General features: G+C 39.2%; 1 protein-coding gene across 7 annotated transcripts in view; it reads left to right on the plus strand.

Moving 5' to 3' along the window:
• The window catches only part of AHCTF1 (AT-hook containing transcription factor 1), a 77,750-nt gene that overhangs the window by 46,760 nt on the left and 5,546 nt on the right, over nucleotides 1-25,444 (plus strand). For all 7 annotated transcript variants that reach the window (XM_077901349.1, XM_077901350.1, XM_077901352.1 and 4 more), the window contains 14 exons: nucleotides 205-351; nucleotides 913-1,100; nucleotides 5,894-6,038; nucleotides 6,113-6,244; nucleotides 6,944-7,094; nucleotides 7,541-7,691; nucleotides 8,006-8,098; nucleotides 10,877-11,054; nucleotides 12,609-12,812; nucleotides 13,667-14,081; nucleotides 15,413-15,536; nucleotides 17,788-17,873; nucleotides 18,765-18,973; nucleotides 20,527-22,516. In XM_077901349.1, the coding sequence (XP_077757475.1) occupies nucleotides 205-351; nucleotides 913-1,100; nucleotides 5,894-6,038; nucleotides 6,113-6,244; nucleotides 6,944-7,094; nucleotides 7,541-7,691; nucleotides 8,006-8,098; nucleotides 10,877-11,054; nucleotides 12,609-12,812; nucleotides 13,667-14,081; nucleotides 15,413-15,536; nucleotides 17,788-17,873; nucleotides 18,765-18,973; nucleotides 20,527-22,516 (4,213 nt within the window). The remainder of the gene's footprint in view (nucleotides 1-204; nucleotides 352-912; nucleotides 1,101-5,893; nucleotides 6,039-6,112; nucleotides 6,245-6,943; nucleotides 7,095-7,540; nucleotides 7,692-8,005; nucleotides 8,099-10,876; nucleotides 11,055-12,608; nucleotides 12,813-13,666; nucleotides 14,082-15,412; nucleotides 15,537-17,787; nucleotides 17,874-18,764; nucleotides 18,974-20,526; nucleotides 22,517-25,444) is intronic.

A 25,444-nucleotide genomic window follows, 5' to 3' on the forward strand; every position in this document is an offset into this window, starting at 1 on the left:
TTGCGGTGGTACTTACTGTTGAGAATGAGTGAAGTGGTTGTAGGATTGGCTGGTTTAATAACACTGCTATACTTGGATATCTGTTGTTGAATCCTAAAAGTGGTCTCTTCCAGCCTCTTGCTGCTGTAGTCTGTTCCTGCCTCATTTAAATAGATACATAGGATGTTTTCTTCTTGTTATTGTCCTTAATTCTCTTTTTGAAAGACCATTTATTTGTTGCTTGATATTATGTATTCCTTTCCAAACAAAACAGATTCTTGCATTGAATCATTTCCCACTGCCTTTGCCATTCCTTGGGGCCAGGTGAAACTTATTCAAGGGTTTTGGCTGATAGATCATAATGACTATGGGGTAAGTCTGCTCACTTAGAGTAAACTTTCATAAAACATTAGCATTTCAGAAGGAGTACATAGCTGTGGATTAAATGTGACATTCCAGATATGATACAGTCTGCTTCTGCAGTAATTTACAGTGGACTCAGCTCAGCCAGTACCTTTACCAAGCATGATTGTAGGCAGCGAGTATACAGAGATGGAACAGTTCAGAATCCCAGGTCCTATATTGCCTAAAGAAGGAAATAAATAATAAAAAATTACTAATAGTGCAAATACAGTGATTGCTCTGTTAGAGACACAATTGCTGTAGAACACAGGACTTGGCATTGATATATGAAGTTGAAGGCAGAAGGATTTTTACATAATAGCTTAATGAGGCCTCAAAAGAACAGGGCTTTTGATAAGGCTTTTATTTAAAATAAAACATATTGTGGGTTAAAGTAAAGTAGATCCTTACAGGTTATATTTAATGTGTTGCTTGTGACTTTAGGATTGCCTGTCTTTTTAAAGGATAGCTACTTTGTCTAAATGCAGCACGTTATATCTGCATTTATCACTTTTTGTGTCATTTTTGCAGAGCGGCTTGGATCTTCTGTTTCACCCAGCTACCGTGAAACCTGTGTCATGGCAACATTCAAAAATTATTCAAGCCTTCATGAGTCAGGGTGAGCACAGACAAGCACTCAGATATATTCAGACAATGAAGCCTACAGTGTCCAGTGGTGATGATGTTACCCTTCATCTCACCGTTTTGCTTTCTAATAAGTAAGTACATATTTTGAAAATACTGTCAAATTCTTGATCACATATGTTTAACAAAGTGGAATTGATGAAATGGTAGCAATATATAATATCTTGCTTTGGTTGCATTGTATAATATTCTTAGGATTCTTTAATCTTTCAGCATTAACAAAAATACAGAAAACCTTTTATCCTAGAATAGGATGAAGAAAGAGTACCCTTGAGTAAAGGGGGAAACCAAACTGAGATTTGGAATTATATCTGTTGCTAATTGGCAGTGTTGGATAGTCCCATGTGGGTGGTTCAGGGTTAAGTGTGCTGAAGAGAAGCAAGAGATATAGAAGAAGGATGAAGTCCTATTAAGTTGTAAAATCAGATTTTGTATCTTAAATTGAACTGGATTTGAGCACATCCTATCTTTGCATTGCTTCTTTTCTTCCCTTTGCCATATTTTAATGTTCTCTAATCAGTATGATATGTTTGCCATTTATATTACAGCAGTATATATTATATGTTACTACAGTTATTTTATTTGTCATATATGACAAATTAAATGGCATGATTGGAAATACAGCAATCTGGGGTGCCTGGGTGGTTCAGTCAGTGAAGCATCTGCCTTTAGCTCAGGTCATGATATCGGGTCCTGGGATCGAGTCCACTTTGGGGCTCCCTGTGCAGTGGGGAGTCTCCTTCTCCCTCTGCCCTTTCCCCTACTTATGCGCACTCGCTGTCTCTCGCTCTGTCTCTCTGTCATATAAATAGTCTTTTTTTTTTTTTTTTAATGTAAATACAGCATTCTGATTATTGAGTTTTCTTGTTAACCAGATTAGTTGGGGAAATTACTTGGAGTTAATACTTCTTAGTAAGATTGGAACTGTTTATACAACTCAGTTTTTTGTTTGTTTGTTTTTTGTTGGTTTTTTTTTTTTTTTTTTTTTTTTTTTTGGTAAGTTCTGCTAGTCATTTTTATATTTTTAGAAATTGGTTACTTTACTCATCTGAGATTGTCGTTTATGAACCAAACACACCAGTCAGTTTCAGCACTCTGGAAATAAGTTTTCTTTATTCTCTTGGGTTAAACAGAATGTATTTCTGAAAGGAGAGGGTTGAACCTCTAAAAATTTCAGATAGAAGAGTTCTGTAACGTAATAATGAGTTGGCTAGATAGGTAGAAACAGCCAGTGTCCTCAAAAGTAATGAATTAGGAAGTACTTGTTGAAATGAAATAACTTGGATTAGCCATATGTCTTTGGCTAGCTGAATAAATCTGGAATGAACAGAAGAGCAAAAAGAAATTTAAAGAAGCTAGCCGGTGATAAAGGTTTAACAAATGGGGTTAGAGTCCCAGTACTGGGTAGTCAGGCAGCATGTAAATTATTTTCAGTTGCATATAAGCTGCTTGCTCTACTGACTTGAAAGAGGTGGTACTTGATCACTAATGTTTACATCAAAAAAACATGTTGGAACCTCAGGAAAACATATTTGAAAGGTTGCTTGGTTTTCCTCTGTGATCCTGTTGTCCTTTGATTCATTCACAACGTTTCTCTGATTTGCTAGATCCTCATTCCCTTTTAGCCACAGCAAACATTGCATGTTAATGTTTATGATAATGGGAACATGTGTAATTTCTAAACCTTATTTCTAAGTAAAGGCTCAGTTATCTAGTCTTAAGAAAAATAGCACCATAAGGTGTCCCGTAGAGGAGTTGCAGAAGTAAAACCATAGAACCACCTAAAATAGCATTTGTTGAGATTGCATGGGTTCTGATTCCGTACAGGCATATCTCAAGAGATGCTACAGGTGCTGCTCCAGACTGCTGCAGTGAAGCGAGTCAAGGAATTTGTCTTGTTGCCTCGAGTGTATGAAAGTTATGCGTTGGTAGTGTGTTTATGTTTACGTAGGAGTGTGTGTCAATCTGTCTTTTCTGGTGTATTACCAAGAACAACCGCCGTGCGTTCCTTAATGAAATGACTTTCTAGCCTTTTATCAGTTGAAATAATTTTATTTTTTCCCACAATCGTGGTTTTTTTTTTAACTATAGGAAGCAGGAGAGTAGTAGGAATTTGGGGGCTTTCTTATTTTTAAAATTTATGTCAGTGTTGGCAGTGGAGTAGCCTTCATCTTCTCAGCGATTCTGAAGAATTTACCCTTCACGATGACAAGCTGTTAGGGAGCTTTCTCTTCCCCAAAAGTCCGTAGTAGTGATCACAGCACATCAGTGATAGAAGCAGCTCCAGGCTTGTTTTGGGCAGCATTTACCTTTTAGCACCCCCCCCCCGCACCCCCACACACATAGACTTTTAAAGTCCAAACAGCACACTCTATGTCTTTCTGCAGTATACATTTTTCATCTATTTAATTTGGGCTTTATTTCATAATAGCACAAAAAGAGCTTCCTTATTCTTGACTGTCACATGGTAGTTCCTTGTGATGTACAGTATTTATTTAACCCGCTACCTTGAGTGAACATTTTAGGTGTTTTCCAGCCTTTGCCAGTTTAACCACTGCCTTAGGAAACCACACATTTTGCACAGGTGCAGATTTAGTTTGTAAGATGCAAAATCCTAGAAGTGGAATTACTGGGTGAAAGGATATTTGCATTTGTCATTTTGGGTAGCTAATGGCATGCTGCCCTTGTGAGGGTCAGGCAACTTTAACCCTATCACCCCTTGGCTGTGCCCTTCAGTTGATACTTATTCATCTGACGGGTGAAAGTAGTAATAGTAATAGGTTTCGTTTCACCATAATTATAAGAGAACACGCCCTTTCATAAAGATGCTATTTCCTGCTTGTGATTTGCCCATTGTTTTTTTGTGTGTGTTGTTGGGATTATTCTTCCTAACTTGTTAGAGCTCTTTATGTATTAGGTATATTAATCCTGGATTTTTCTTTTTCCTCTTGTTTGTCATTTGTCTTTTTTATTTGTTTTATGATGGATTTTGTTATGCTGAAAATTATGAAGTCAGAGTTACCAGTATTTTCATTTGGCTTTTGTGTTTTTTTTTTTCACTTCAGTGTCATTATTTTCTAGTTCTCTCATGGTATCTACTACCACTTTTACGGTTTTTGTCTTACCATTTAGGTATTGATTGATCTGAAATTGATTTTGGTACAAGCATTTCTAAAAGAAGATTTCAGTGTATACAAAAATAGAATAGTATAGTATGGTAAAGGTGGTATACACCTGTCCTAAATCAGATTCAACAAATAGCAAGATTGTGCCATATCTACTTCATCTATGCTGGGTTTTAAAAAACTGATGGTGATAGGTTCATTTATCCTTCTTACATATTTTTTTATCTACAAACTGTTATGCTTATTTTAATACTCTCATATTTTTATATAGGAAAAAAATTACCCACCCTGCCTAAGATACTCAGGTTTATAACAACCATACTCTCCTGCTTTTCCTGGTGCACGGAGAAGTACAAGGCAAAAAAAGAGAGAAGTACAAGGCAGTTTTAGATTTTTAGGCAATACCAGTAAATGTGTTACTTATCTGGATTATTGACCTTTTCTAAGTCCTGCAGAATATGTAAAAACATTCTAGTCCCAAAATAATAGAATTAACAGCTGGCCCTGGCCTGTCAGCAGAGGGAGCCCTTTTCTTCCCTGAGGAGCTTTGTATCCACAAGAAATCTGGGAAGATGCTGCCAGAATTTCCTTCCATGCGCTTTCATGCTGAATATTAATTGGTATGACTATGTTTACATATTCTGTGTTTCTTTTACGTGTTATTTATTAAGAAGTCTTTGTGTTGGTATTTGTGACTTTCATAACTATAGCTAAAGCTTTTTTATGAAGATATCCATTGAAATAAAAATTACCTGTTGACTTTGAATTAGGTAAATGATTTTTTTTTTTTTTTTTTAAGATTTTACTTATTTATTCATGAGAGAGGCAGAGACATAGGCAGAGGGAGAAGCAGGCTCCATGCTGGGAACCTGATGCAGGACTCGATCCTGGGACTCCAGGATCACGCCCTGGGTCGAAGGCAGGCGCTAAACCCCCTGAGCCTCCCAGGCATCCCTAAATTTTTTTTTTTTTAAAGACAACTCCTGCCCTGATACTCCTGTGTACTTCTTGTTTTTATTCTAGCACCCACTTCAGCCCTGAAAGTTATCTAGTGTCTCCAAAAGTTCTGACAATTTTAGTTTATCTCTTTCAAGACCTTTTGTTACCTAACTAAATAAGTACGTAAACATCTACAGGCTTTGTTTATTGTTTAATTTTTTTTAATACTTAACAGTGTCATGAGAAGCACTGCTTTGTTTGATGTCTTGCTGCCCACGTAGTTTGTAAAACTACTGAATTTAACCCATGTTCTCTGATCAGATCTTGGTTACAGATCAGTCACAATATTCTTTTACTGAGCTATGCCTGTCACCGTCCCATAAACACACTGTTGCGTCTGTAAGTCTTTGCCAGCTTCCTGTCCCTCTGCTCTCAGGCTGGGTTCTGTTTCCATAAGAGCCGGCTTTTCTCTGTCGCACCACACTCTTTGTCTTCCATCCAGACCATATTAGGTTGTGTCTTCTAATTCCTGGGTACTTACTTTGCTTTCCTGTTTCACACTTAAAGGATAAAGAACAAAAAAAAAAAAAATAAAAAAATAAAGGATAAAGAACAGCATCACATGAAGTCTTCTCGTTGAGATCAGCAAACTTCACCACACAATGATTAGCGTTTACTATCAGCTCAGAGAATACTTTGCGTTACAAAAATGAGGTGTCGCTGAGATTCTGTAGGTGGATCACCTGTTTTGAACACTTCAAACAGCTTTTCTAACACTAACCTGTGCTAAACGCTGGTTTCAGGTACATGGTTGAGGCCTGGACTTTCTTGCGACAGCACTCCACCAGTGTGAATGTAGAGGCGCTCCTGACACACACGTATAAAGTCTGCCAGGAAACGGGCCTAATGGAGGACTTGCTGAAGCTGCCTTTCACAGACCTCGAGCAGGTAATGACTCCTCGGTATCACCTCATCAGAAATGCAGAAGTTGGTAGCTTACAAGTGCTTTTATTTCTTCCTAGGACTGCTTGGTGAGATTTTTGCAGTCCAGCACCAATGTTCGGAATCACGAATTCCTTCTGGTTCACTATCTGCAGCGTGCCAATTATGTCTCTGCGCTGAGGCTGAACCAAACTCTGAAGACAAATTTTTCGGTATAGTGAAACTTGTTTTGTTGTGGGGGACAAGAGGAAAGGAAAAGTGGTTAACTTTGTTGTGTTAGAGTTTGTCGTTTGGTGACCACTGGCTTCTCTATATCCTTGAGCTTGGAGAATCCTCCTCTTACCTTCTCTAGCACGTGGGAAAGAGGGCATTATTATTTACCTAATCCTCTTACACATGCCATTTCTACTTTAGATAACTGCCCACAGTCTTGCCAGACTAATCACTCAGGGGGGACGAGAGGAAGAGGTGGAGGAGCAGTGAAGGTTACATAGTATGAAGAGCATGGCCTTCGAGGGTCAGACGGATTCTTTTTTGCACTCTGTGCTTGGAACACATTCTCTGAGCCTTGATTCCTCATCTGTAAAGTGACAGTCTCTGTTTGTGGGGATGTGCAGAGGTGTGTCTGAGCTGACCTGTTGCCTGACATATGTAAATGCTTGATAAATGATAACCTCTGTTTTTATGTGGTGAAGACTCGAGGCTTGGGGGTGGAGTGGTGGGGAGGGCCTTACGGATGGGTGAGGACTGATAGTGCACTCAGATGCGTGTAAGAGGTTCTTGGTTTGAAAGAATGGATACAGAGAGGAGGAAAACATTCTTAGGTTTTCAGAACTATGTTTTAGATGGTAAATACATAAACATGGCGCTTTTGAAGATTAAATTTTTACTGATTATGTCATGTTCAATAGAATGATCGTGATCCTCGTTTGCGGGAAAGATCGGAGGTTCGAAATGCTATAGTCGAGCAATATGGGAAAGTCCTTCCTAAAATCCAGCGAAGATTAGCCATTGAACAAGCTAAGCCTTACCATCTGTCCACATCACCAGTTCTTCGAGAAGGTAAGATCTAATAGAAGACTCTCATGAAGTACTAGGTGAGAAAGGACATTGAGTGGTTACCTTCTGAAACCATTGTTACCTTGTATTTAGCTCATTTTTGCTTTCATTCCAGTGGTGCTTTTATATTGGCCACTCTACTCCTTCTCCTTCCAGATACAAAGTTTTCTTGAAAGTTCTTATAGTTGATTTTCAGCATAGTATAGAATAAAAGCTCTCGTTTTATTTCGCTTGGACACTTCCATCCAATTTTTAGAGAATATGGACAATAATTTCAACACTCCTAAAAACCCAGGTTGTTAATTTTTGCATAGAAATGTTGCTGAACTAAGTATAACCTGTAACTGTTGCTGATCTTGTGAGTCCTGCGTCCCAAGTCACTCTTTCATACTCCTAGTAAAATCCTGGTGTTAGAGAAGAAATTGAACCCTGCAGTCTTTGTTTTACAGTTTCTAGACCCCAACCATTATCCACTATTACAAAGCAAGCTGCAACAGGGACTGTGTTAACAAGATCTGCTTTCATCAGTAATGTGTTATCTAAAATTGGAGAGATTTGGGCATGCACTGGACCTAAAGGTGGCAGCTCAGCCTACAAGAGGTATGTTTTCCTCACTCCTGTTATGGTCTTGCCGCTTGTTCATCTTTCCTTGATATCAGAAGCAGTCATCAGCCGTCCAGCCTTAGAGTTTATTAGTCTTTGTAAAAAAGGAAAAACTCCTATGTTGCCTGTTTTTATTGTAAGAACATTTTGTTTTTAATTTAAAAGCAATTGTGTTTATTATTTGTAAATAAGCAGAAATATACAAAGTAAAAAGTGAAAGCCCTCCTCCTACCTGATCCCACCTTCTTAAAGCATATTTTAATACTCTCTGTAGTATATACTCAGAAGTTCCATTTTTATTTTCTTTGCAGTCCTAGAAGAGAACCATCTCCTCTCCCCCATCCACAAGTGCCTGAGGCATTTGTTGGAACACCAATTTTAAAAGCATCACAAAAAATTTCTAGGTAAGACTTATTAGTTAAATCATTTTAAAGTCACAATGCTAGAAATCACAATGCTAGAAAATGATTACACTGTCATTTTTAATTATTTTTAAAATTTTATAGTATTTTAAATTTTTGTGAAAAAAAATTTTTTTGAATGAGTTTCTACTGCTTTTAATTTTTTAAAAAATAATTTGTAAAGTAGTACAGTAATTTTAGGAAATTTCACACCAGCTCCTAGCCTACTTAGAATTTTGGCTTAGAGAAAAGAAGGAAACTTTTTTTCATTAAAAATCATGAGCAAAAAGTAAATTGTTAACTTAAGTTCTTTAATATCACTTCCTTGTTGATTGATCCCTGAATGAAGGTTATTTTTATAATTCATAACTAATCTTGGTCAATTCATTTAAACTCTCCTGTACAACAGGGTCCACTGACATGTGTTCCATGGCTTCAGATGCAGTAATACTTGGACACCTTAAACTGTGATAATAGAAACATAGGTCGAAGTTTTGCATCCAGGATGCAATTGTGATTATGTTTTGTTTTAAGAATATTGGATAGTTGCAAAAGATGTTGGTGTCCTCAGTAGCAGAGAAAACAATGTCTTAGTGTTTGATTCTTTGTCTTTAACATCAGGCTCCTGATTGTTGTAAATTTGATTGTTGACATTTTATCAGGAACAAAATCACATTATTATTTTGGGAATAAAATGATCTGAATTTATAATAGAATGGACTAAGGTACTCAGAATAGATTAATAATTTACAAATGGTTGGCACCAAAGTTGCTTAGAGTGAGCGTATTTTTTTCAAAGCTTAAAACGGGGTTTTCTCTTTGGGGGAGGGGAGTGGTTAGATTTAATTAGGTTGAGATTGTTTTCCTTTAATTACCAGGAAGATTATTTCAAATGAAAGTCATTATTACTGTCATTCTGTTTTCCTAGTTAATAGTTCCATTTTTTTTCCCCCCGACAAGTCCCTTTTTCTCAGTCCCTTTGTGCTTTGATAGATCGGGAATTCAGGAAGGGAGTAATAATAAAAGTTTTCAGAAGCATGACTAATGGCCTAAGGACCTAAAGAAAAGTATTTTGAGAATCCTCCAAAGCTATGGTGAGCTCAGATTGAAGAAAGTCAATTGAGGTGTGAATATTTATTTTTATAGAAATCATTCCATTCCCTAATTCCGCTTTGCATTAGTGGGTAATAAGTAAACTTAATGGATTGTGACTAGAATCTTTAGCAGAGGTGATATCAGTGGGCACTGCACATAGTAAGGCTACATGCTGTTTTGTGCAATTTATGTTTTGTGTACATGTATGATCTGAAATGGATTACTAATGTGTGTCATGCTCAAAGATTTGTGGAAATCCTAAAACCTAATGCATGCATGCAATGATAATTGTTTTAGTGTAATTTAAATATATTAAGTCTCATTAGTAGAAGGATTTTGTTTTAACTCAGTAGGTACCTTTGCTGGACGGGCCCTGCTTTTGAAAAGCAATCGTTATAAATGAACACTTTGGAGATAAATATTAGCACAGTGCAAGGCACTTAACAAAATACCTACATGGGCTAATTCAGTATAAAAGTGAGCAGATGGTTTATAAATACAAATGAGATAGAGAAGGAAAAGAATTAGAACCAACAATAGAGAGAAATGTCTAATGGCCCGATTGGGTTTTTTTTTTTTAAGATTTTATTTATTCATGAGAGAGACAGAGAGAGAGGCAGAGACACAGGCAGAGGGAGAAGCAGGCTCCATGCAGGGAACCTGACATGGGACTCGATCCCGGGTCTCCAGGATCACGCCCTGGGCTGAAGGCCCTAAAGCGCTAAGCCACCAGGGCTGCCCCCAATTGGATATTTTTGATTTGGTGGAAGTCTCAAAGCTGTGCCTAGTATAGAATAACAAGCATTTAAGGATTAAGGAAATGGTTTCTGTAAATATTTCCCACTGGGAACAGGCTGGGTCTTAAAGCACACATCTGTGATCTGCGTTCATCTGCTATCCCAGTTGTGAAATCTTATTTGAATGTAGAGGACAAAAGGACAAGAAAGGCACAGCAGTGGGGATCAGAACATGCTGTACCTTTCTGGCTATTCTCACCTGGGCCAGAGAGTCATTTTGAGGAAGTAAAAATATATTGTTTTTATTATAGAGAATATAACCATAAAATAGACTATTTATTAGGAAATTGGGAAAGGAGTGACCTATGCAAATGATCCATCAAAAATTATAACCTGAAAATTTCACCTTTGAATTTAAATTCCTTATCTGTTAAGTTTTTAAACTATTGGGACTATGCATGCTTAATATAATTTATCAATGAGATTAGTTTCATCATTTGTATAAACTACATCTAGGACATTACAGAAAACCATTCAGAATGTGTAGGCTCCATTTTGTCATTGACCTCATTAGTTTCAAAAACTTCTGTGTGTTGGAGTTCAGTCTTCTATTTCAATAGAAACCATAAAGGTAAAGCAAACCACATTCATTATGTACTTCACATGTAGATAAAAGGAATTTTTACATGTTCGTAAAAATGAGCTATAGCAAATGACTTTATCAGTGAATATTGGTAGAAGGGAAGGTGGAGGACTACAGCATTTGTTGTTGCCTAGAATTCCTAATTTTCATTAATATCCTTGACTGAATTTACAATTTCATGTGGTTACCATATTTACCAGCGGATATAGAAGTCAAATTACATGGCATAATGAGTTTTTTGGTTTTTTTTTTCACCATGCCTCAGTAAATTAGTTACCCGGATCTCTCTTTGTCCTGTGATTACAGACCACTGGATTTGGTCGTTCATCCTGTGCACCAGCCTTGTCAGCGTTTGGGATTTATTCAGCAAACCCCCAAAAGATCTCCTTTATACCTAGCATCCAGTTCATTGTTCAAAGGATCACCTCACAGTCCCTCCAGTACGCTAGAATTACGTGTACTTGAAACTCCTTTTGTAGTGAAGGTGAGTATTTCATACCTTGCATTCATAGTGAAGCTAGGGGATTGAAAAGTCAAGCAGCAAGGCAAAATAAGCTAGCTCTAACTAATGTCTCTGGGGAGTTGACAGCTTTAGGCCTTCTTTGGAGGTGTTACCTTTCCAAAATATTGATTGTATTTTTACATCTTCTTAAGTAGGACTTTATTACTAAGTTTACCTGTAGTGCTAACCTGAGGTTGTACTCAAGGTTAACAATTATCTTGTGTTCTGAGAGTAACCCAGATCTCTGGTTATTACTGGTTGAAACCTTAAATTAAAACCTCTGAAAAAAGCATTCACGTTCTTGAGTTGCTCCACCACCATCACACACGCACCACCACCACCACCAATTTCTTCTCCCATGCTGCTGTTTCTTCCTTCTTATGTCAGATGCTTTTAGTTCTCAGGTTTCTTTTTATTTATTCTCTCCTTTGATGAAACTGCACTGTTACTCCTTCTTCCTAGCAGTCTATCTGTCTTAAATTCCTTTTCCTTCACCATCTCTGATAAACTATTAAATGGGAAACCACAAAACTAGACTTGTGGTGGCAGGGAGTGGGCACCTTTTCCCCATCCTGTTGTCAGAATGGTTTCAATCTGTTGTGTGCTGGCAACTTATCCAGTGTTCTGGATGGAGTTCTGGAAGCACTCCACCTTCATTTCTTTCCATTGTTTCTGGATAGTCAGTGTGGAGACTGAAGCCAGGGGATTCTTACTTTTCAAAGTGATTAAAAGATAGTTCAACAAATGTCAGTCCTAAAATAATTACTAAAAGAAGGTTGAGGAGCTTATTAAAATACCTGATATTTACTCTCCAGGGCTGTGATTCCTGTTTTCATCCTTTTAAAAAAATCACATTTTATATTCTCTAAATCAAGGAGTAATTTTGTGCCTGCCACCAGAAACAATCTAGAAAAAAACATGAGTATAATATTGAAATGTATCTAGTGGGTTACAGCCATCTGCTTTAGGGGAGAAGTGAAGTGAAGGAATGGTTGCTGCTGAACAGTGTCTATGCTGATTATTTTTATTAATTGATAAATCCTCAGGATTCTCATAAGTAATCAGTTATTGTTGGATTCCTGTGATGAGATGATATTTTTTATGACATTCTTAAAGTCAGGCTCATCATTTTGTATTAACTTGCTCTAATTAAGCTCAATTCTTTTCTATACGCACTGTCCTATCTCTTCACCTGACTTAAGTTTTATAGGCATCCACTCAATAATTTCTCTCTGTACTCTCTTTTTCCTCTTTTTTAAGTTGAACTTAAACTGAGAATAAGCAAGACCTTTATTTATTTATTTTTTTTTAAGCAAGACCTTTAGAATGGACATAGTTTTAGGTTTTGTAACCTTAGGTATAGAAATGTCTGAGTAGAATTTTGTATTTTCTTTCCAGTAATTGGTAATGAAACTTTATGTTGGTATGTTTATTGGAGATGAGTATACAGGTAGCCTTGTGACTCAGTTTACTCCATCTATCCTCACGTAAGCGGTGTTTACAAACACTGGTGGTGGCCTTCATTATTTGTTGCAGAGAGCTAAGACTTTGGCCATGTCGGTTACTTCCTCTGGATTTGCCGAGTTCACTCCTCAGTCCATCTTAAGGTCTGGTCTCCGAACACCGCCTTTACCATCTCCCTCTCTGTCACCTGGAAGGTCTGTCACCCCTCCATTACGGCTTAAGGAAACTAGAATTTCATTCATGGAAGAAGACATGGCCTCCAAACAGACTGCTGGAGTAAGTTTGATAATAGTTGAAACAAATGAAGACTGTATTAGTTTTTACAAGTAAAAGGTAAGATAAATAAATCTTTTTTTGAGAGGAGGATGAGCAGGAAGAGGGGCAGAAGGAGAAGAAGAACCAGACTCCCCACTGAGCAGGGAGCCTGACATGGAGCTTGATCCCAGGACTCTGAGATCATGACCTTAGCCGAAGGCTGATGCTTCACTGACTGAACCACCCAGGAGCCCCAGATAAATCAATTCAAATAAGATGACTATAGATTTTTTTATATAATTTCATTGATAGGCATGAAATGCGGGGGTGGGAACGCACAACACAAAAATAAAAATCGGAAAATATTATTAGTTCAGAAAGAATCTCATGGCATTGACTGGCTGAGCCAAACCCATCATTTACAAGTGAACCTTTAAAAGAGGACCCAGAAGCACCAAGTAAATTGCCTATAATCAAATGGCTATTTGGTCAAGACCTTGTAATTCCTTAGTCCATGTTCTTTACCTTATGTTGTAGCGGCTTTCTTACTAAAGTTCCTTATTGGGTGTCTATTGAGATGGTATTTCATCAAAGCTCTATTGTGGGTTATTAGGAATCCATGTGGTGGGAGTGGGTCATCTTGCCTATTCTGTTTTTAGTCTTTTGGAAATCCTGTTCTATTCCCAATCAAGGACACAGTAACAACCATTAACTTTCAGCCATGTATCTGGAGAGAATGGATTTAGAATAAGTGAGTTTTGAGTGACTGTCTAGAGAAATACCAAACATAGGACAGGTGGGAATGATCAGATGGAGAGCTTAGACTTAGCTGATTTCTCCTGGTGATTTTTTTTCAAAACCTTTTACTTGACTAGGGTGCGGATGACAGCAAAACAAGACTCTCTGTTACTACACCTCTCCAGAAATGTGGAGTTCCAGCAAAAAGTGAATGGCTGAAGAGCAAAGCCAAGACAACAGACTTTTCCCTGAATAGTCCTGAAAAGGACCATCAGGAAGCAGAAGTGAGGTCACAGGACACTCCTTCTCAGATTTTGGAGAAACTGGATATGAGCAGAGAAAGTAGCGGAGCTTCAACCAAGTCAGACCAGACCACCTTGGAGTATCAGGATGCACCATCACCAGGAGACCTGGAAGGTATTTTCGTGGCCTCCAAGCCAGTGAGCTCTTCTGTGGAGCTAATCATTAACGTAGCTGAACCAACAAAGAAGGACAGTGATAAAGATGTGCTTGAGTCAGAAGGGGCTTCTCCAGACCTGGAGAAACAGGCAGGTAAGAACTCCTTTCCTGGACTTCATTCATAAGATGTGTTCTAGAATTCTTTCCACTGAAAAAAAGCATCAGGATCCAAGAATGACGTGATTACAGTGTCCTAGGTTCTAGACACAATGCACATGCCTAAGGCCCTCTTAGAGCTCTGAGAAGTAATAATACTAACTCTCTATAGCCTAGGTTGTTCCTACAGTTTCTAACTTGTCCAGAAGCCTCAGCTTTCTCGAAAGCTGCTCAGAAACCAGGTCCAGCAGTACCATCCCTAGCTCCAAAATAATCACCGGGCAATCAGAACAAGTATCTAGAGGCCCACAAACTTAAAGAGTCTTTATGTTTCCTTCTGTCTGTGGAACAGGTGGGCTCCCGCATGTGTGTGGTCCATGTTGAGGATCAGACAGTGCATACAGCAGACATGGCACCTGCCCGCCTGTCATTTAGAGCCTGGTGGACTATATATAAATGAACAAGCACTTGGAGTGTAGTTAGGAAAGTGCTTCTACAGGAGGCATGGAAGAGGCCAAGGAAACACCAGAGAGAGGGGAGAGATGTGGCTTAGAATTGGATCAGAATTTAGTCTGTTTTTTTCTGTCTTGTGCCCCCACACAGTTTTAACAAACATATGTAAAGGTCATTCCTAACTTTAAATCTGTAAAGGTAAATACTTTGATAAAAATCTGTGTCATACTAGTTTCTTTGGGGCTATGATGTCTCTAATGTAATAAACACAAGCATTATTAATTGGTCTAAGAGCCTAGGACTGTCCTCGTGAATGGCATCTGTCTCCAAGTATACATCAGTCTGGACATGCTCTGTTCCACTAAAATATTTAAATCATGAAACAGATGAGGATGTTTATGACAGTATCTTCATTAGTTATTCCTAAAAAGATTAGGCAGTCTCAAATAGAATATTAATGTCTTAACGTTTCGTGGGGGGGGGGATTATATAGCACAGACTATTGGGTGAAAAAGGCCAGATTTGAATCACAGCTATTACTAGGCCTGGGATAAGCAGTAACTTTATGCTTCTGTTTCCTCATCTGTAAAATGGGAGTAATAATTCTACCACTTTGATTATTAAGGACTGAGCCAATCCATGTATGACGCAGGTTAAGCCACAAGTGAAAGAAGTGGTAGGTTAGGGGGTTCTTAGACTGGGTTCAGACTATTAGAAGAATCTGTTGGCATTCTGAGGCCAAGGGAGAAAACCTAAAAGTACAAAAAAGCAGATCCAGCAAGCTTGTTAATAAGTAATCACCCAAGAAAGATCCTGAGTGCTTGCTAAACATTAGGCATAAGTTATCGTAAATATTCTTCATGCATGATTTGTAGGCACCGTAGACGATGCAGAGACAAAGAACCTCTTGGTTGCAGAGGAGGTACTTTCAGACTTAAATCACTTACACCGCATTCCAGGAGTGGAAGCTTCCCTCTGTGTACCGCCAGCTCATGAACGGTAAGTTAGTAGGGAAAGCTCCAACTGTTAATAACAGTGTGATGAAGTGGTGAACTGATAGCTTCACAGTCTGTGCATAGAGTAGCTTTTATTTCGACCTTGGGCATTCCCACTTTGGTAATGGTTCCTGTTATGCAGGACGTTCATTTGTACAAGTGTGTGTTATGTAGTAGTTGTCGTTAAAGTCTTAGAATGATATTAGACATTTCCTGAATATACAAAGTCATGGTGAATGGAGGCAGCTCTCCTTTTATATTCTTTGGTGATTGTGTTTTTGTTGAAGATCAGAAGTTTCACTTACAGCCATGCATTCCTCCATGCCCTGGTTTCCATGGTTTCAGGTTGGTGGGATGGGTTTCCTGCAGAACCAAGATACGGAGGACAAGGGACATGGCTCAGAGGCATTTTGTTCCCTACATTTGGTAAATATAAGACTCCAGCAGTTTTTTGGTTTTAATGACTGCTTGAACTGTTACGTTCCTGGTTAGTTTTATTTAATGTTTATGCATGCAGGAATTACTCTAGATCACATAGGTCAGTGCTGCTCAGTGTGGTCTAACAACCTAATGCCAGGTCCCAAACAGTTTATGGCCTGCAACAAGACAAGCAGCTTGTATTGGAATATAAACCAGCACACAACTTCCTTTCCTGAAAAGTCAGCTGAACTAATCAATGAAGTGATTGATTGGCCATCTGGCAAAACCTCCCCCTGTCATTGTAAGGCTGGACACCTTGCATGTCATGACTTAGAGCAGCTCTGTTCTAGAGGATAGAGAAAAGTTGCAGCTTTGCTTATCACGAAGTAGTAAGAGTGATTTACTAAGATTGATTTACATAAAACATGGTCATTTAAGATACCGTAAAGAGTTCATTGCTTTGTAAGAACTAAGGGAGTTCACGCACCACCCATGAATATCAGTATCGTAATAGTCACCCCTCGTACGTTGAACTCAATCGTGTCCTTCACTTAGGAGATGAGAGAAACCCTAATTAGCTGGAATTTTTGCCAGGCCTCTATAGAAAACATGGGAAGAAACAATATAAAAGGATTATCTGGATTGTTTTATTATTTAATTCTAATGTTTCTTGAATTTTAATGAAAATACTATTTATTGCAATGAGTTTGACAGAGAATTTCAACAATTACAAAGCACGAGGAATCACCTGACAAACTTTGTGGTCACCAGTTATCTGGGCGAATAGTCACCATCGTGACAAGCCTATGTCCTTTTTAAATATAAATTTATTAGTTGTTGGTTCTTAGTTATCCTAACATTGTGACACAGAGATAAGTCTTAATAATACACTATAAGGGTGCTTGGGGCAGCTCAGTCAGTTAAAGGTCTGCTTTCAGCTCAGGTCATGATCTCAGGGTCTTGGGATCCAGCCCTGCATTGGGCTCCTTGCTCAGGTAGAGGGAATCTGCTCCCTCTACCTGTCCCCACACCCCTGCTCATGCTCTCTCTGAGATAAAATCTTAAAAAAATAAATAAATAAATAAATAAATAAATAAATAAATAAATAAATAAATAAATAAATAAACAAACATATAAAATAAATGTATACAGGGCAGCCCCGGTGGCTCAGCGATTTAGCGCCACCTTCAGCCTAGGGCCTGATCCTGGAGACCTCCCACTTCGGGCTCCCTGCATGAGGCCTGCTTCTCCCTCTGCCTGTGTCTCTCTCTGTGTGTCTCTCATGAATAAATAAGTAAAGTCTTAAAAAAAAAAAAGAATGTACTTACAGCTAGTTAAAAACTGGCATAAGTGTAATTTATGTCGACCAGCATTTTAAAATAATTTTATGGGCAGCCCGGGTGGCTCATCGGTTTAGCGCCGCCTTTGGCTCGCGGTGTGATCCTGGGGACCCGGGATAGAGTCCCACATCAGGCTCCCTGCATGGAGCCTGCTTCTCCCACTGCCTGTGTCTCTGGCCCTCTCTCTGCATCTCTGTGAATAAATAAATCTTAAAAAAAAAAAAAGATTAAAATAATTTTATTTGTAGTGTAAGGCCATGCCACTGTTGCCAACAAAGTAAAATATTAGAAAATGGGAATACCAAATGTACCATTACTTGGTATATTGACTTATAAATTTTATAGTGTTATTCAAAATGAACATGGGTGATATTAAGTTCTCTGAACCTCACGTTTCATTACCAAAATGACACATAGCAGAAAGAGCAGGGTTAGAGGAGGGAGGAGCAGCTGAGACCTTCTTACACGCTAACGCATATATTTCTGTTTCTAAAGGAAAATCCTTACCCTGAAATCCCAGGTGCCAGTCTTAGACGAAGGACTAATATCTGTTGAGACCTGCACCTCTGCATTTAAAGCAGGTAACAATCAATGTGTATGTTACTTTGACTTTAGAATTATTCCATTTTAGGGATGCTTCTCAGTCAGTTGAGCCCGCCTGACTCTTGATTTCCACTCAGGTCATGATCTCAGGGTTGTTAAGCTCCCGCCCTGTGTTGGGCTTCACCCTGGGCATGGAGCTTACTTTAAAACAAACAAGCAAACAAAACCCCTTTTAGTTTCTTAAGCACTAAAGGGTTTTTTATTTTAATGACGTTAGATTCCCCTCCCTTCCTCCACCCCAAAATGTGTTGGGTTTCCTTCAAATGACATAAAATTATGAGTGCTAATGACAGAAAACTTTGGCAAAGAGGAAGGTAAAAAAGGGTTTTGTTTTAATGAGCTGTTGCCCTCTCGTTTTTTTAAGTGGTAGAGTATATTTGTGGCCATTTGGATGCTTTCTGCCAAAGGAGAGAGATCTTGTCCCTTTCACAGCAAGATAAAGTCCAGAGGCAGGTTCCTCTTGTCATTCCATCCTGCTCAGCAGGAAGAGCTGGTTGTCACTCATCCCCCTAGAAACACGATTTCCAGGCCAACAAAACAGGAAGCGGACATCTGGGCTCCTCAGAGCAGTTGTCCTGAAACGGAATTTTCACATTAAGGGCAGGAATTACACCTGAGTTGAAAAAAAAAGCAAGCAACAAACCCCAATGTTGTCATTTTTAAACATTAAATTTATCTTGATGTTTGTAGAAAAGCAAATACATATTGTTTAAACTGTTAATACCAAACCCTCACAGGCCTTTCCCCTTTGAGAAGTGAGAGACTATTGGGCATTAAGGACAGTTGAAGGAAATATTCTCAAGTACAATACACCTTTGCCTTTCTGTTGCTTCCCAGATAGTGTGTATGTCTTTTTGTTTTTGTTGTAGCTGTGGCCCATGGGCCCGATGACAGTGGAGACTCTGGGCTTGCTGTCTCTGCAAGTCCTGTTATCTCAGAACATAAGCCTGACCAGGAAGGAATCTTGAACTTACAAGAAGATCACAAAGTAGGACCCGATGTCCTGAAACCAAGTGTCGACTTTCCAGAAGCACAGCCTCCCGTTCCTGATGATTCTCCTGATCCTCAAGAAATTCATGTAAAAAATTAATTTTTTATTTAGTGGTTAGCTTTGGTTTAGTGGGGTTCAAGCCATAGTTTAAACCTAATGCATTCATTTATTTGACTACTGTGTAAAAACCTCTTTATAATAGTGTATATTAGAGAAAGCATGTAAATATCTTGTGGAATATAAAAGAACAAATCCTTTAAGTGAGAAATTGTTTTTCATGAAAACCAAAAAGCCTATGTTAAAGAAGTCAGAATTTTAACAATTTAATGTTTGCTGAGTATCTGGTTCAAATGGAAGTTCTTTTAGCCATGAGAAAACAGATACTGAGACAAATATGACAGCAAAAATATTCGGAGCATTTGAAAATAATTGAATACCGTTAGACAGGATTTTCCCCCCATGCATACTTGTAGGAGAGTGATCATCACCTGGCTGGTGTTTAACTTTCGTAACATGAGAAAGGATTTCTTTTCTTTTCTTTTTTCTTTTCTTTTTTCTCTTCCTTTCTTTTTTCTTTTTTTTTTTTTTTTTTGTACTTAATATGACTTGGTTTCTAAAAATTCCATGTTTCTTTTAATATCAATAGGCAACTTTATATGATAAATGAATGTAAGATAAAAAACACCTCTTCTAATATTTATAGAAATGTGATTGTGTGGTATTTGGGAAGTTTCTTAACTCATAAAAGTGTCACGGTTGTCCATATTCATTTTCATGAGTATTCTCACTGTAAAATGGATGGATAAAGTCCCCATTCCTTCAGCTGGGAAGCTAATAAAAATTGTGGGCATGGCATGAGTGAGAATCCTCATTTCTGGGTATTTCCCGTCTTCATCTCACTGGATGTTTGGGGAGTGGGAATGTCGTTGTCTAGGTGGGTGGTAATGTTCTACCTTCTTGGTCAGGAGATCTCTGTTACTTTCTGCCTCCTCCTTTTTCTCCCCCTCCCTTACCAAAAGGTAAATGCAAGGACCATTCCTTCTTCCACCAAACCCTTGCAGGAGAGGTACTGAACTTGAAAGCCTTAGGAATTTCATGGTTTATGCAGCCCCAGCAAAGGGAAGAGGATTGAGTCTAGCCCAAGGGAGCTTATGTAGGTGAATTCTTCTTCAACCTTATGGGGATCATGCTGTTTAGAAAAAAAAGTGTGGTTAGTTAGGTAATTTGGGGATTACCATTAAATAAAACACAATTTGGGGGTTGTTTCTTTTTCTCCAGTTAATATTTTTTCTCGGGTGAGAACAGAATAAGTCCTTAAATTAGCATCATAATAATTTTCAAAGTTTTGTAAAGACTGTCTTTTTTAGCTTGGGAAATGTGGAGTTTCTATTTTAATTCCATTCAGAATCTCAGAATCTTTTTCTGCCTAGTTATTTTGACTGAGTAATAATGTCTGATTGCTTAAATGGATATTTTAGAAAGTAAACCCATAAGTATATGCCATATCAAATGTAGTTTATGTTTAACAATTCATATACCAAGGGTGAGGCGATTGTTAAAAAAAAACTTTATGCTTTAGGTTAAAGTAAATGTACACATTAAAATTCTTTAACCAGTCTCTTATCTTTAATTCGTTTTAGGTGACTGAACATGAAGAGCTCAGAGTTCAAGATTCAGGACACGAGGCTAGGAGTCTTTCATTTAGTGAGTTGTACCCCGCAGGGACTCTTAAGCTCCAATATAATTTTGATACCATTGAGCAACAGTTTTGTGACTTACCTGATAATAAAGACTCTGCTGAGTGTGACGTTGCCGAAGTAGAAGGGGAACTTTTTGGGGCTCAGAGCAACTTTACCTTGATACTGGAAGGTGAAGAAGGAGAATTGGAAGCAGGGGATTCTGCAGCATCTAATGTGTTAGCTCCGGCAGCAAACGCAGCAGCCGAGGAAAAACCTGTATGCAGCGAGGAAAATAGTGGCCCTGGATGCGTGGCAGAGCTGCCACCGGTCAGAACTAGCGATCGGGAGTCCCAAAAGGTAGAGACCTTACCATATGTGCCTGAACCAATTAAAGTAGCAATTGCAGAAAACTTATTAGATGTAATTAAAGACACAAGAAGTAAAGAAATTACTTCAGATTCAGTGGAACAGCAGTCCATTCACGAAAACATACCTTTAATAAGCCAAAGGGTTGTCAGCAAGGTAGTCAAATCTACGTTGAAGACTGTTCAGGAAACAAGTACAGTGACTATAAACATGAGCCAGCTTGATGACACGATTTCCTCCAGAACTCGCAGGAGAGGACGTGTCCAGAACCTGGGTGTCAGATCAGCAGGACAGGAAGATTCCACAGCTGTCACAGCTCCTGACACACCAGGACTTTCAGATATTAGGAGGACTCGGAAAAGGAAAGAAATTTCTGAGGCTTCTGAAGGTGCCTGTTCTGAAGCACCTTCTGTCAAAGTTGTATCTCAGAACCAGCAAATACCTCAAAATTTTGTGACTCCTAGGAGAGGAAGGAAAAGAAGAGAAGACCAAGACACGTTAGAAAGTGATCCTCCTCTGGAACAGGGCTTAGCAGTTACTCCAGATAGCAAACTAAGGAGGGTAAAATCCTCTCAGCTGCTGGAAACAGCAGCTGAAAAAATGAAGCTTTCATCTGTTACAAAAAAGACTCCTAAAGGAATTAAAAAATCTATAGAATATCAGGAAACTGTTGAAATGGTAGATTTAGATCTGAAAGTTAGTAAAGTAGCTCGTCGCATCAGCGGAAGTACCAGAAAATTGAGAAGTGCCACTCTAGAAGCTTCTAAGAAGACACCACATAAACCAGATAGAGAAACTAACCTTTCATCTGTTACCAAAAAAAAGACTTCTAAAGGAATTAAAAAATCCATAGACTATCTGGAAGGTGTTGAAATGGTAGATCTAGATCTGAAAGTTAGTAAAGTAGACCGTCCCAGCGGAAGTACCAGAAAATTGAGGAGTGCTAATCTAGAAGCTTCTGTAAGTAAAGAACTTAAGCCAGATGAAAAGTCCATGGACCAGCCCCCGCCTGTTGAGCCTGACAGAGGTTCTACAAAGAGGGAAAGTAGCATGCTAGATGTCCCAGAAGAGTCCAGGTTCGATGCATCCCAGCCATGTCTTCAGGCAGAGTTTGGTAGACCTAGGAAACGTGGTAGGCCAAGAAAACTTAATCCACCTGAAGATGCCGGATCTAAGGCTGTTAAGGAAGTGAGAAGTCCCAAGAGGAGGTCAGGAACTCTCAGCAGCCAGAGGAGGTCGACCCGAAACACCCCAGCTAAAAGAAAGACTGATGTTGCAAAAGCAGCTTTAGAAAAATCCGCATTAGTGCCAACTGCAGACTTTGCTGTGGGCTCTAGGAAGAAGCTTACAGAAAAGGTGGAAGATCCCAGCCACACGGGCACATTTCATGGCATAGATGAAGAGACGGCCACCATGGAAAGGGATAACCCGGAAGAAAAGCCCCTTGCCGCAGCTGCTCCGCCTAAATCTTCCCGCCGCACGAGGACTCGGTCCAGCAAGGCTGTCTCATTTCCTGACCTTTCTGAACCAAAAAATGAGTTTGTGTTCTCGACTCCTGTGTCAAAGGTTCCAAGGAAAGAGAAAGGTACTTCTTTTATGTTCTAAGCACAATTTGCATCTCGTTCAGTCTTCAGCTTAAAATTCTGTTGTTCAAAGCGTAATTTGATTCCTTTTAAGACCGGAATTATTTCTCCTAAAAATGATTAGGAATTACAGGGAATTCCTCCCTCACCCACCCGCCCCCCAAAAGAAAATACTCACTTAGAATTAAATAGTAAAATTTAAAGATTTTATATTTCACAGTGTACCTTTAGATTCAGGAATTTTTTGGATCGCTCTCTTTAAGCCCTAAGTCACTTGACACTAATCTTCTGGAATAATACCATTTCTCTTCATTCTGCCCTGACATAGGTGACTCAGTTTCTCCTCAAATAGAATCAGCATTTTTAATCTAAGTGCTGCTGTGTTTGGCTCATGTCACAGCGGATATCTGCAACCTCAGATTGTTTTGAAGAGAAGGAGTAATAGAATTTTCTTGATTAAGATACAGAAATTATTTAAATGCCTCCTCCCTGCTGCCAGTAAATTGGCACGGCTGCATGTCTGGCCTCCCTCATTGATACTGATGAGCTCGCGTTTGTATCCTTGGGTTGTTATAGTGCATACCTCCCCACAGAGCTGACATGACTCCCCCAAGGGTGAAGTTATCTTAGTCTTTATCTGTGCTATTAGGATTTGTGGAAGGGGGGGGTCTTTCAGGGAATCAAGCAGTAAGAGAGTCTAAAGGTGATGATGAAGGAAATGTTGACACTGGTGTAGCTGAACAGAACCTATTAGGGTTGGTCATTCTTTGTAGATGTGCTAAAAATGACTAGGTAAACAAAATGTAGTTGTTTGCTTAAGGTTGAACATTTGAATTTCAGCAAGCAGCTCAGGGACTTTATAAGAAAAGTTAGGTGACTTTGTTGTATTGACTTAAGCCTTTCAAAACTATTGCATGTACTTTTTTTTTTTTTTCTTTGTTCATGAGAGACACAGAGGGAAAAGCACTATAGGACTGTGTAGGACTCGATCCTGGAATTGCAGGACCACGCCCTGAGCCAAAGGCAGACACTCAACCACTGAGCCACCCAGGCATCCCTAAAAAAATTTTTTTAAATCTTTTATTTGAGAGAGAAGGAGCAGGAGCAGAGGGAGAGGGAGAAGCAGACTCCCTGCTGAGCAGGCAGCCTGACTTGGGGCTCGATCCCAGGACCCTGAGATCATGACCGGAGCCAAAGGCAGATGCTTCAGCCACTGAGCCCCCAGGAGACCCTATTATGTGTACTTTTAAATGCATCAGTGAACATCCTGTAGAGTTATTTGCCTGTGACTTGAGGGCCACAAGAAAAGCTGCAAGAAAATCTGCAAACTGAAAATGTTCTGTATTTAGCATTCACTCTGCAAACACCTTTTTAAGTGTGTTACTTATGCAGTCATTCGTTTCAGTTACATAGCCCAAGCCCAGGAAAGGAGGGGTCATCAAATTGATCATTTGTTTTACAAAAATAATTAGTAGTTGCAGGAGGTCCATCTCCTCCTCCCCACCCCTCCATCCTGGTTTTTTAAAAAATAGATCTGTGATGTGGTATTTGGTGGTGCTGTATGATTCAGCTTTTCACAATGTGAGGAAAGGGAGGTCATGCCCATATTTGGAGCAGAACGCAGTGATGGAAATGCGGAAATGCATGCGATTTTAGCTCACTTGACTAAGCTGTTAGATCAGATATATTTTAAATCAAATGCAGCACAGGTAGCAGAAGGTCATTGACACAGTTCTTTTATATTCTCCTCGTGACTTAGAAAGTATAGCAAACACAGAAATTGTGTGTTATTTCGGAGTAGATAGCAAACGTTTTAGTAATTCTGATCTTTGTCATCTTGACATACTTGTGACCTCTGTGCCCGTGAACTACTGCTCGTTTCTGTAATAAAATACATGCTTGCCATAGAAAATTTGAAATTCAGTGTATATCTAGTCAGCTGAAGGACCCATAAGCAGTACTCACAGATTTGTTCCATTTGCATGTGTAGTTTTTTTAAAAATCCAACAAACCAGTTTGTGAATCAGTAGATACCTATTCTGCTGTGTCTCCCCCCTCCATGAGCATTTTCAGATAACTCTTAAATCCTCTTCAAAAACCAGGTGTTTATGATTTTGTTTGGTTACTTACCCACAGATAGGGTTCTTGGGTGGCAGTGCATCTGGCTGATGGGCCACAGCTGCTCATACGTTCTTCTGTTAGCTATTTGGATTGTTTGCAGATTTTCTAGTATTAAAAACAGGTATCTTCTCCCATCAGAAGGGATGAGGATGAGAAATTGGGGACTGAGATCTCTCATTTCTGCCACTTAGTAGCTGGGCAGCAAGTCATTTAACTTTTCTGAATCTGGTGTTCTCATTTTTAGGATGAAGGGGACAGGGCCTGTCCTGCAGCATTCTCATAACAAAGTGGTCACCACCATACCCAACCTTCTCTGTTCTTTCACCCTCTGGTTACAGCTTCCACACTCTTCCTGTGCCTCTGGCCCATGTGCCCATTTAAGTTGTATTCTTAAAGTTCTTTTGGCAGGGGGTGGAGGGCTTGCGGTGGCGGCAGGGTTGTCAGAAGTACAGAGAAAGGGACACAGAGATACTGTATGACCAGAAGGCAGCCAAACATCCGTCTTAGAGTTTAGTTAGAGGTGTTTTCCTGGTCAAGAGAATGTCACACTTGACATATGCCTGGATCTCATCTAATTTCCGTCACTATAGCAGCAGGTATTTAAGAAGGCTATGCTGTGCCTGAGGCTAAACTGGGGTGGATGTTAAGTCAGCAGTGAGGTGTGGGTACTCTTCTATAGTGAGGGGAGGTAGCAGTTCCTGAGCACTCATGCCACCCAGCACGAGTGGGTGAGCCCACCTGCTGGCTGCTGAGTCCGGCTCTTCACCAATTCATCCCTGTTTTTTTTGATTTTTAATTTTTTAGATTTT

Source organism: Canis aureus, chromosome 6 (assembly GCF_053574225.1).
Source record: "Canis aureus isolate CA01 chromosome 6, VMU_Caureus_v.1.0, whole genome shotgun sequence".
Classification (NCBI taxonomy): domain Eukaryota; kingdom Metazoa; phylum Chordata; class Mammalia; order Carnivora; family Canidae; genus Canis; species Canis aureus.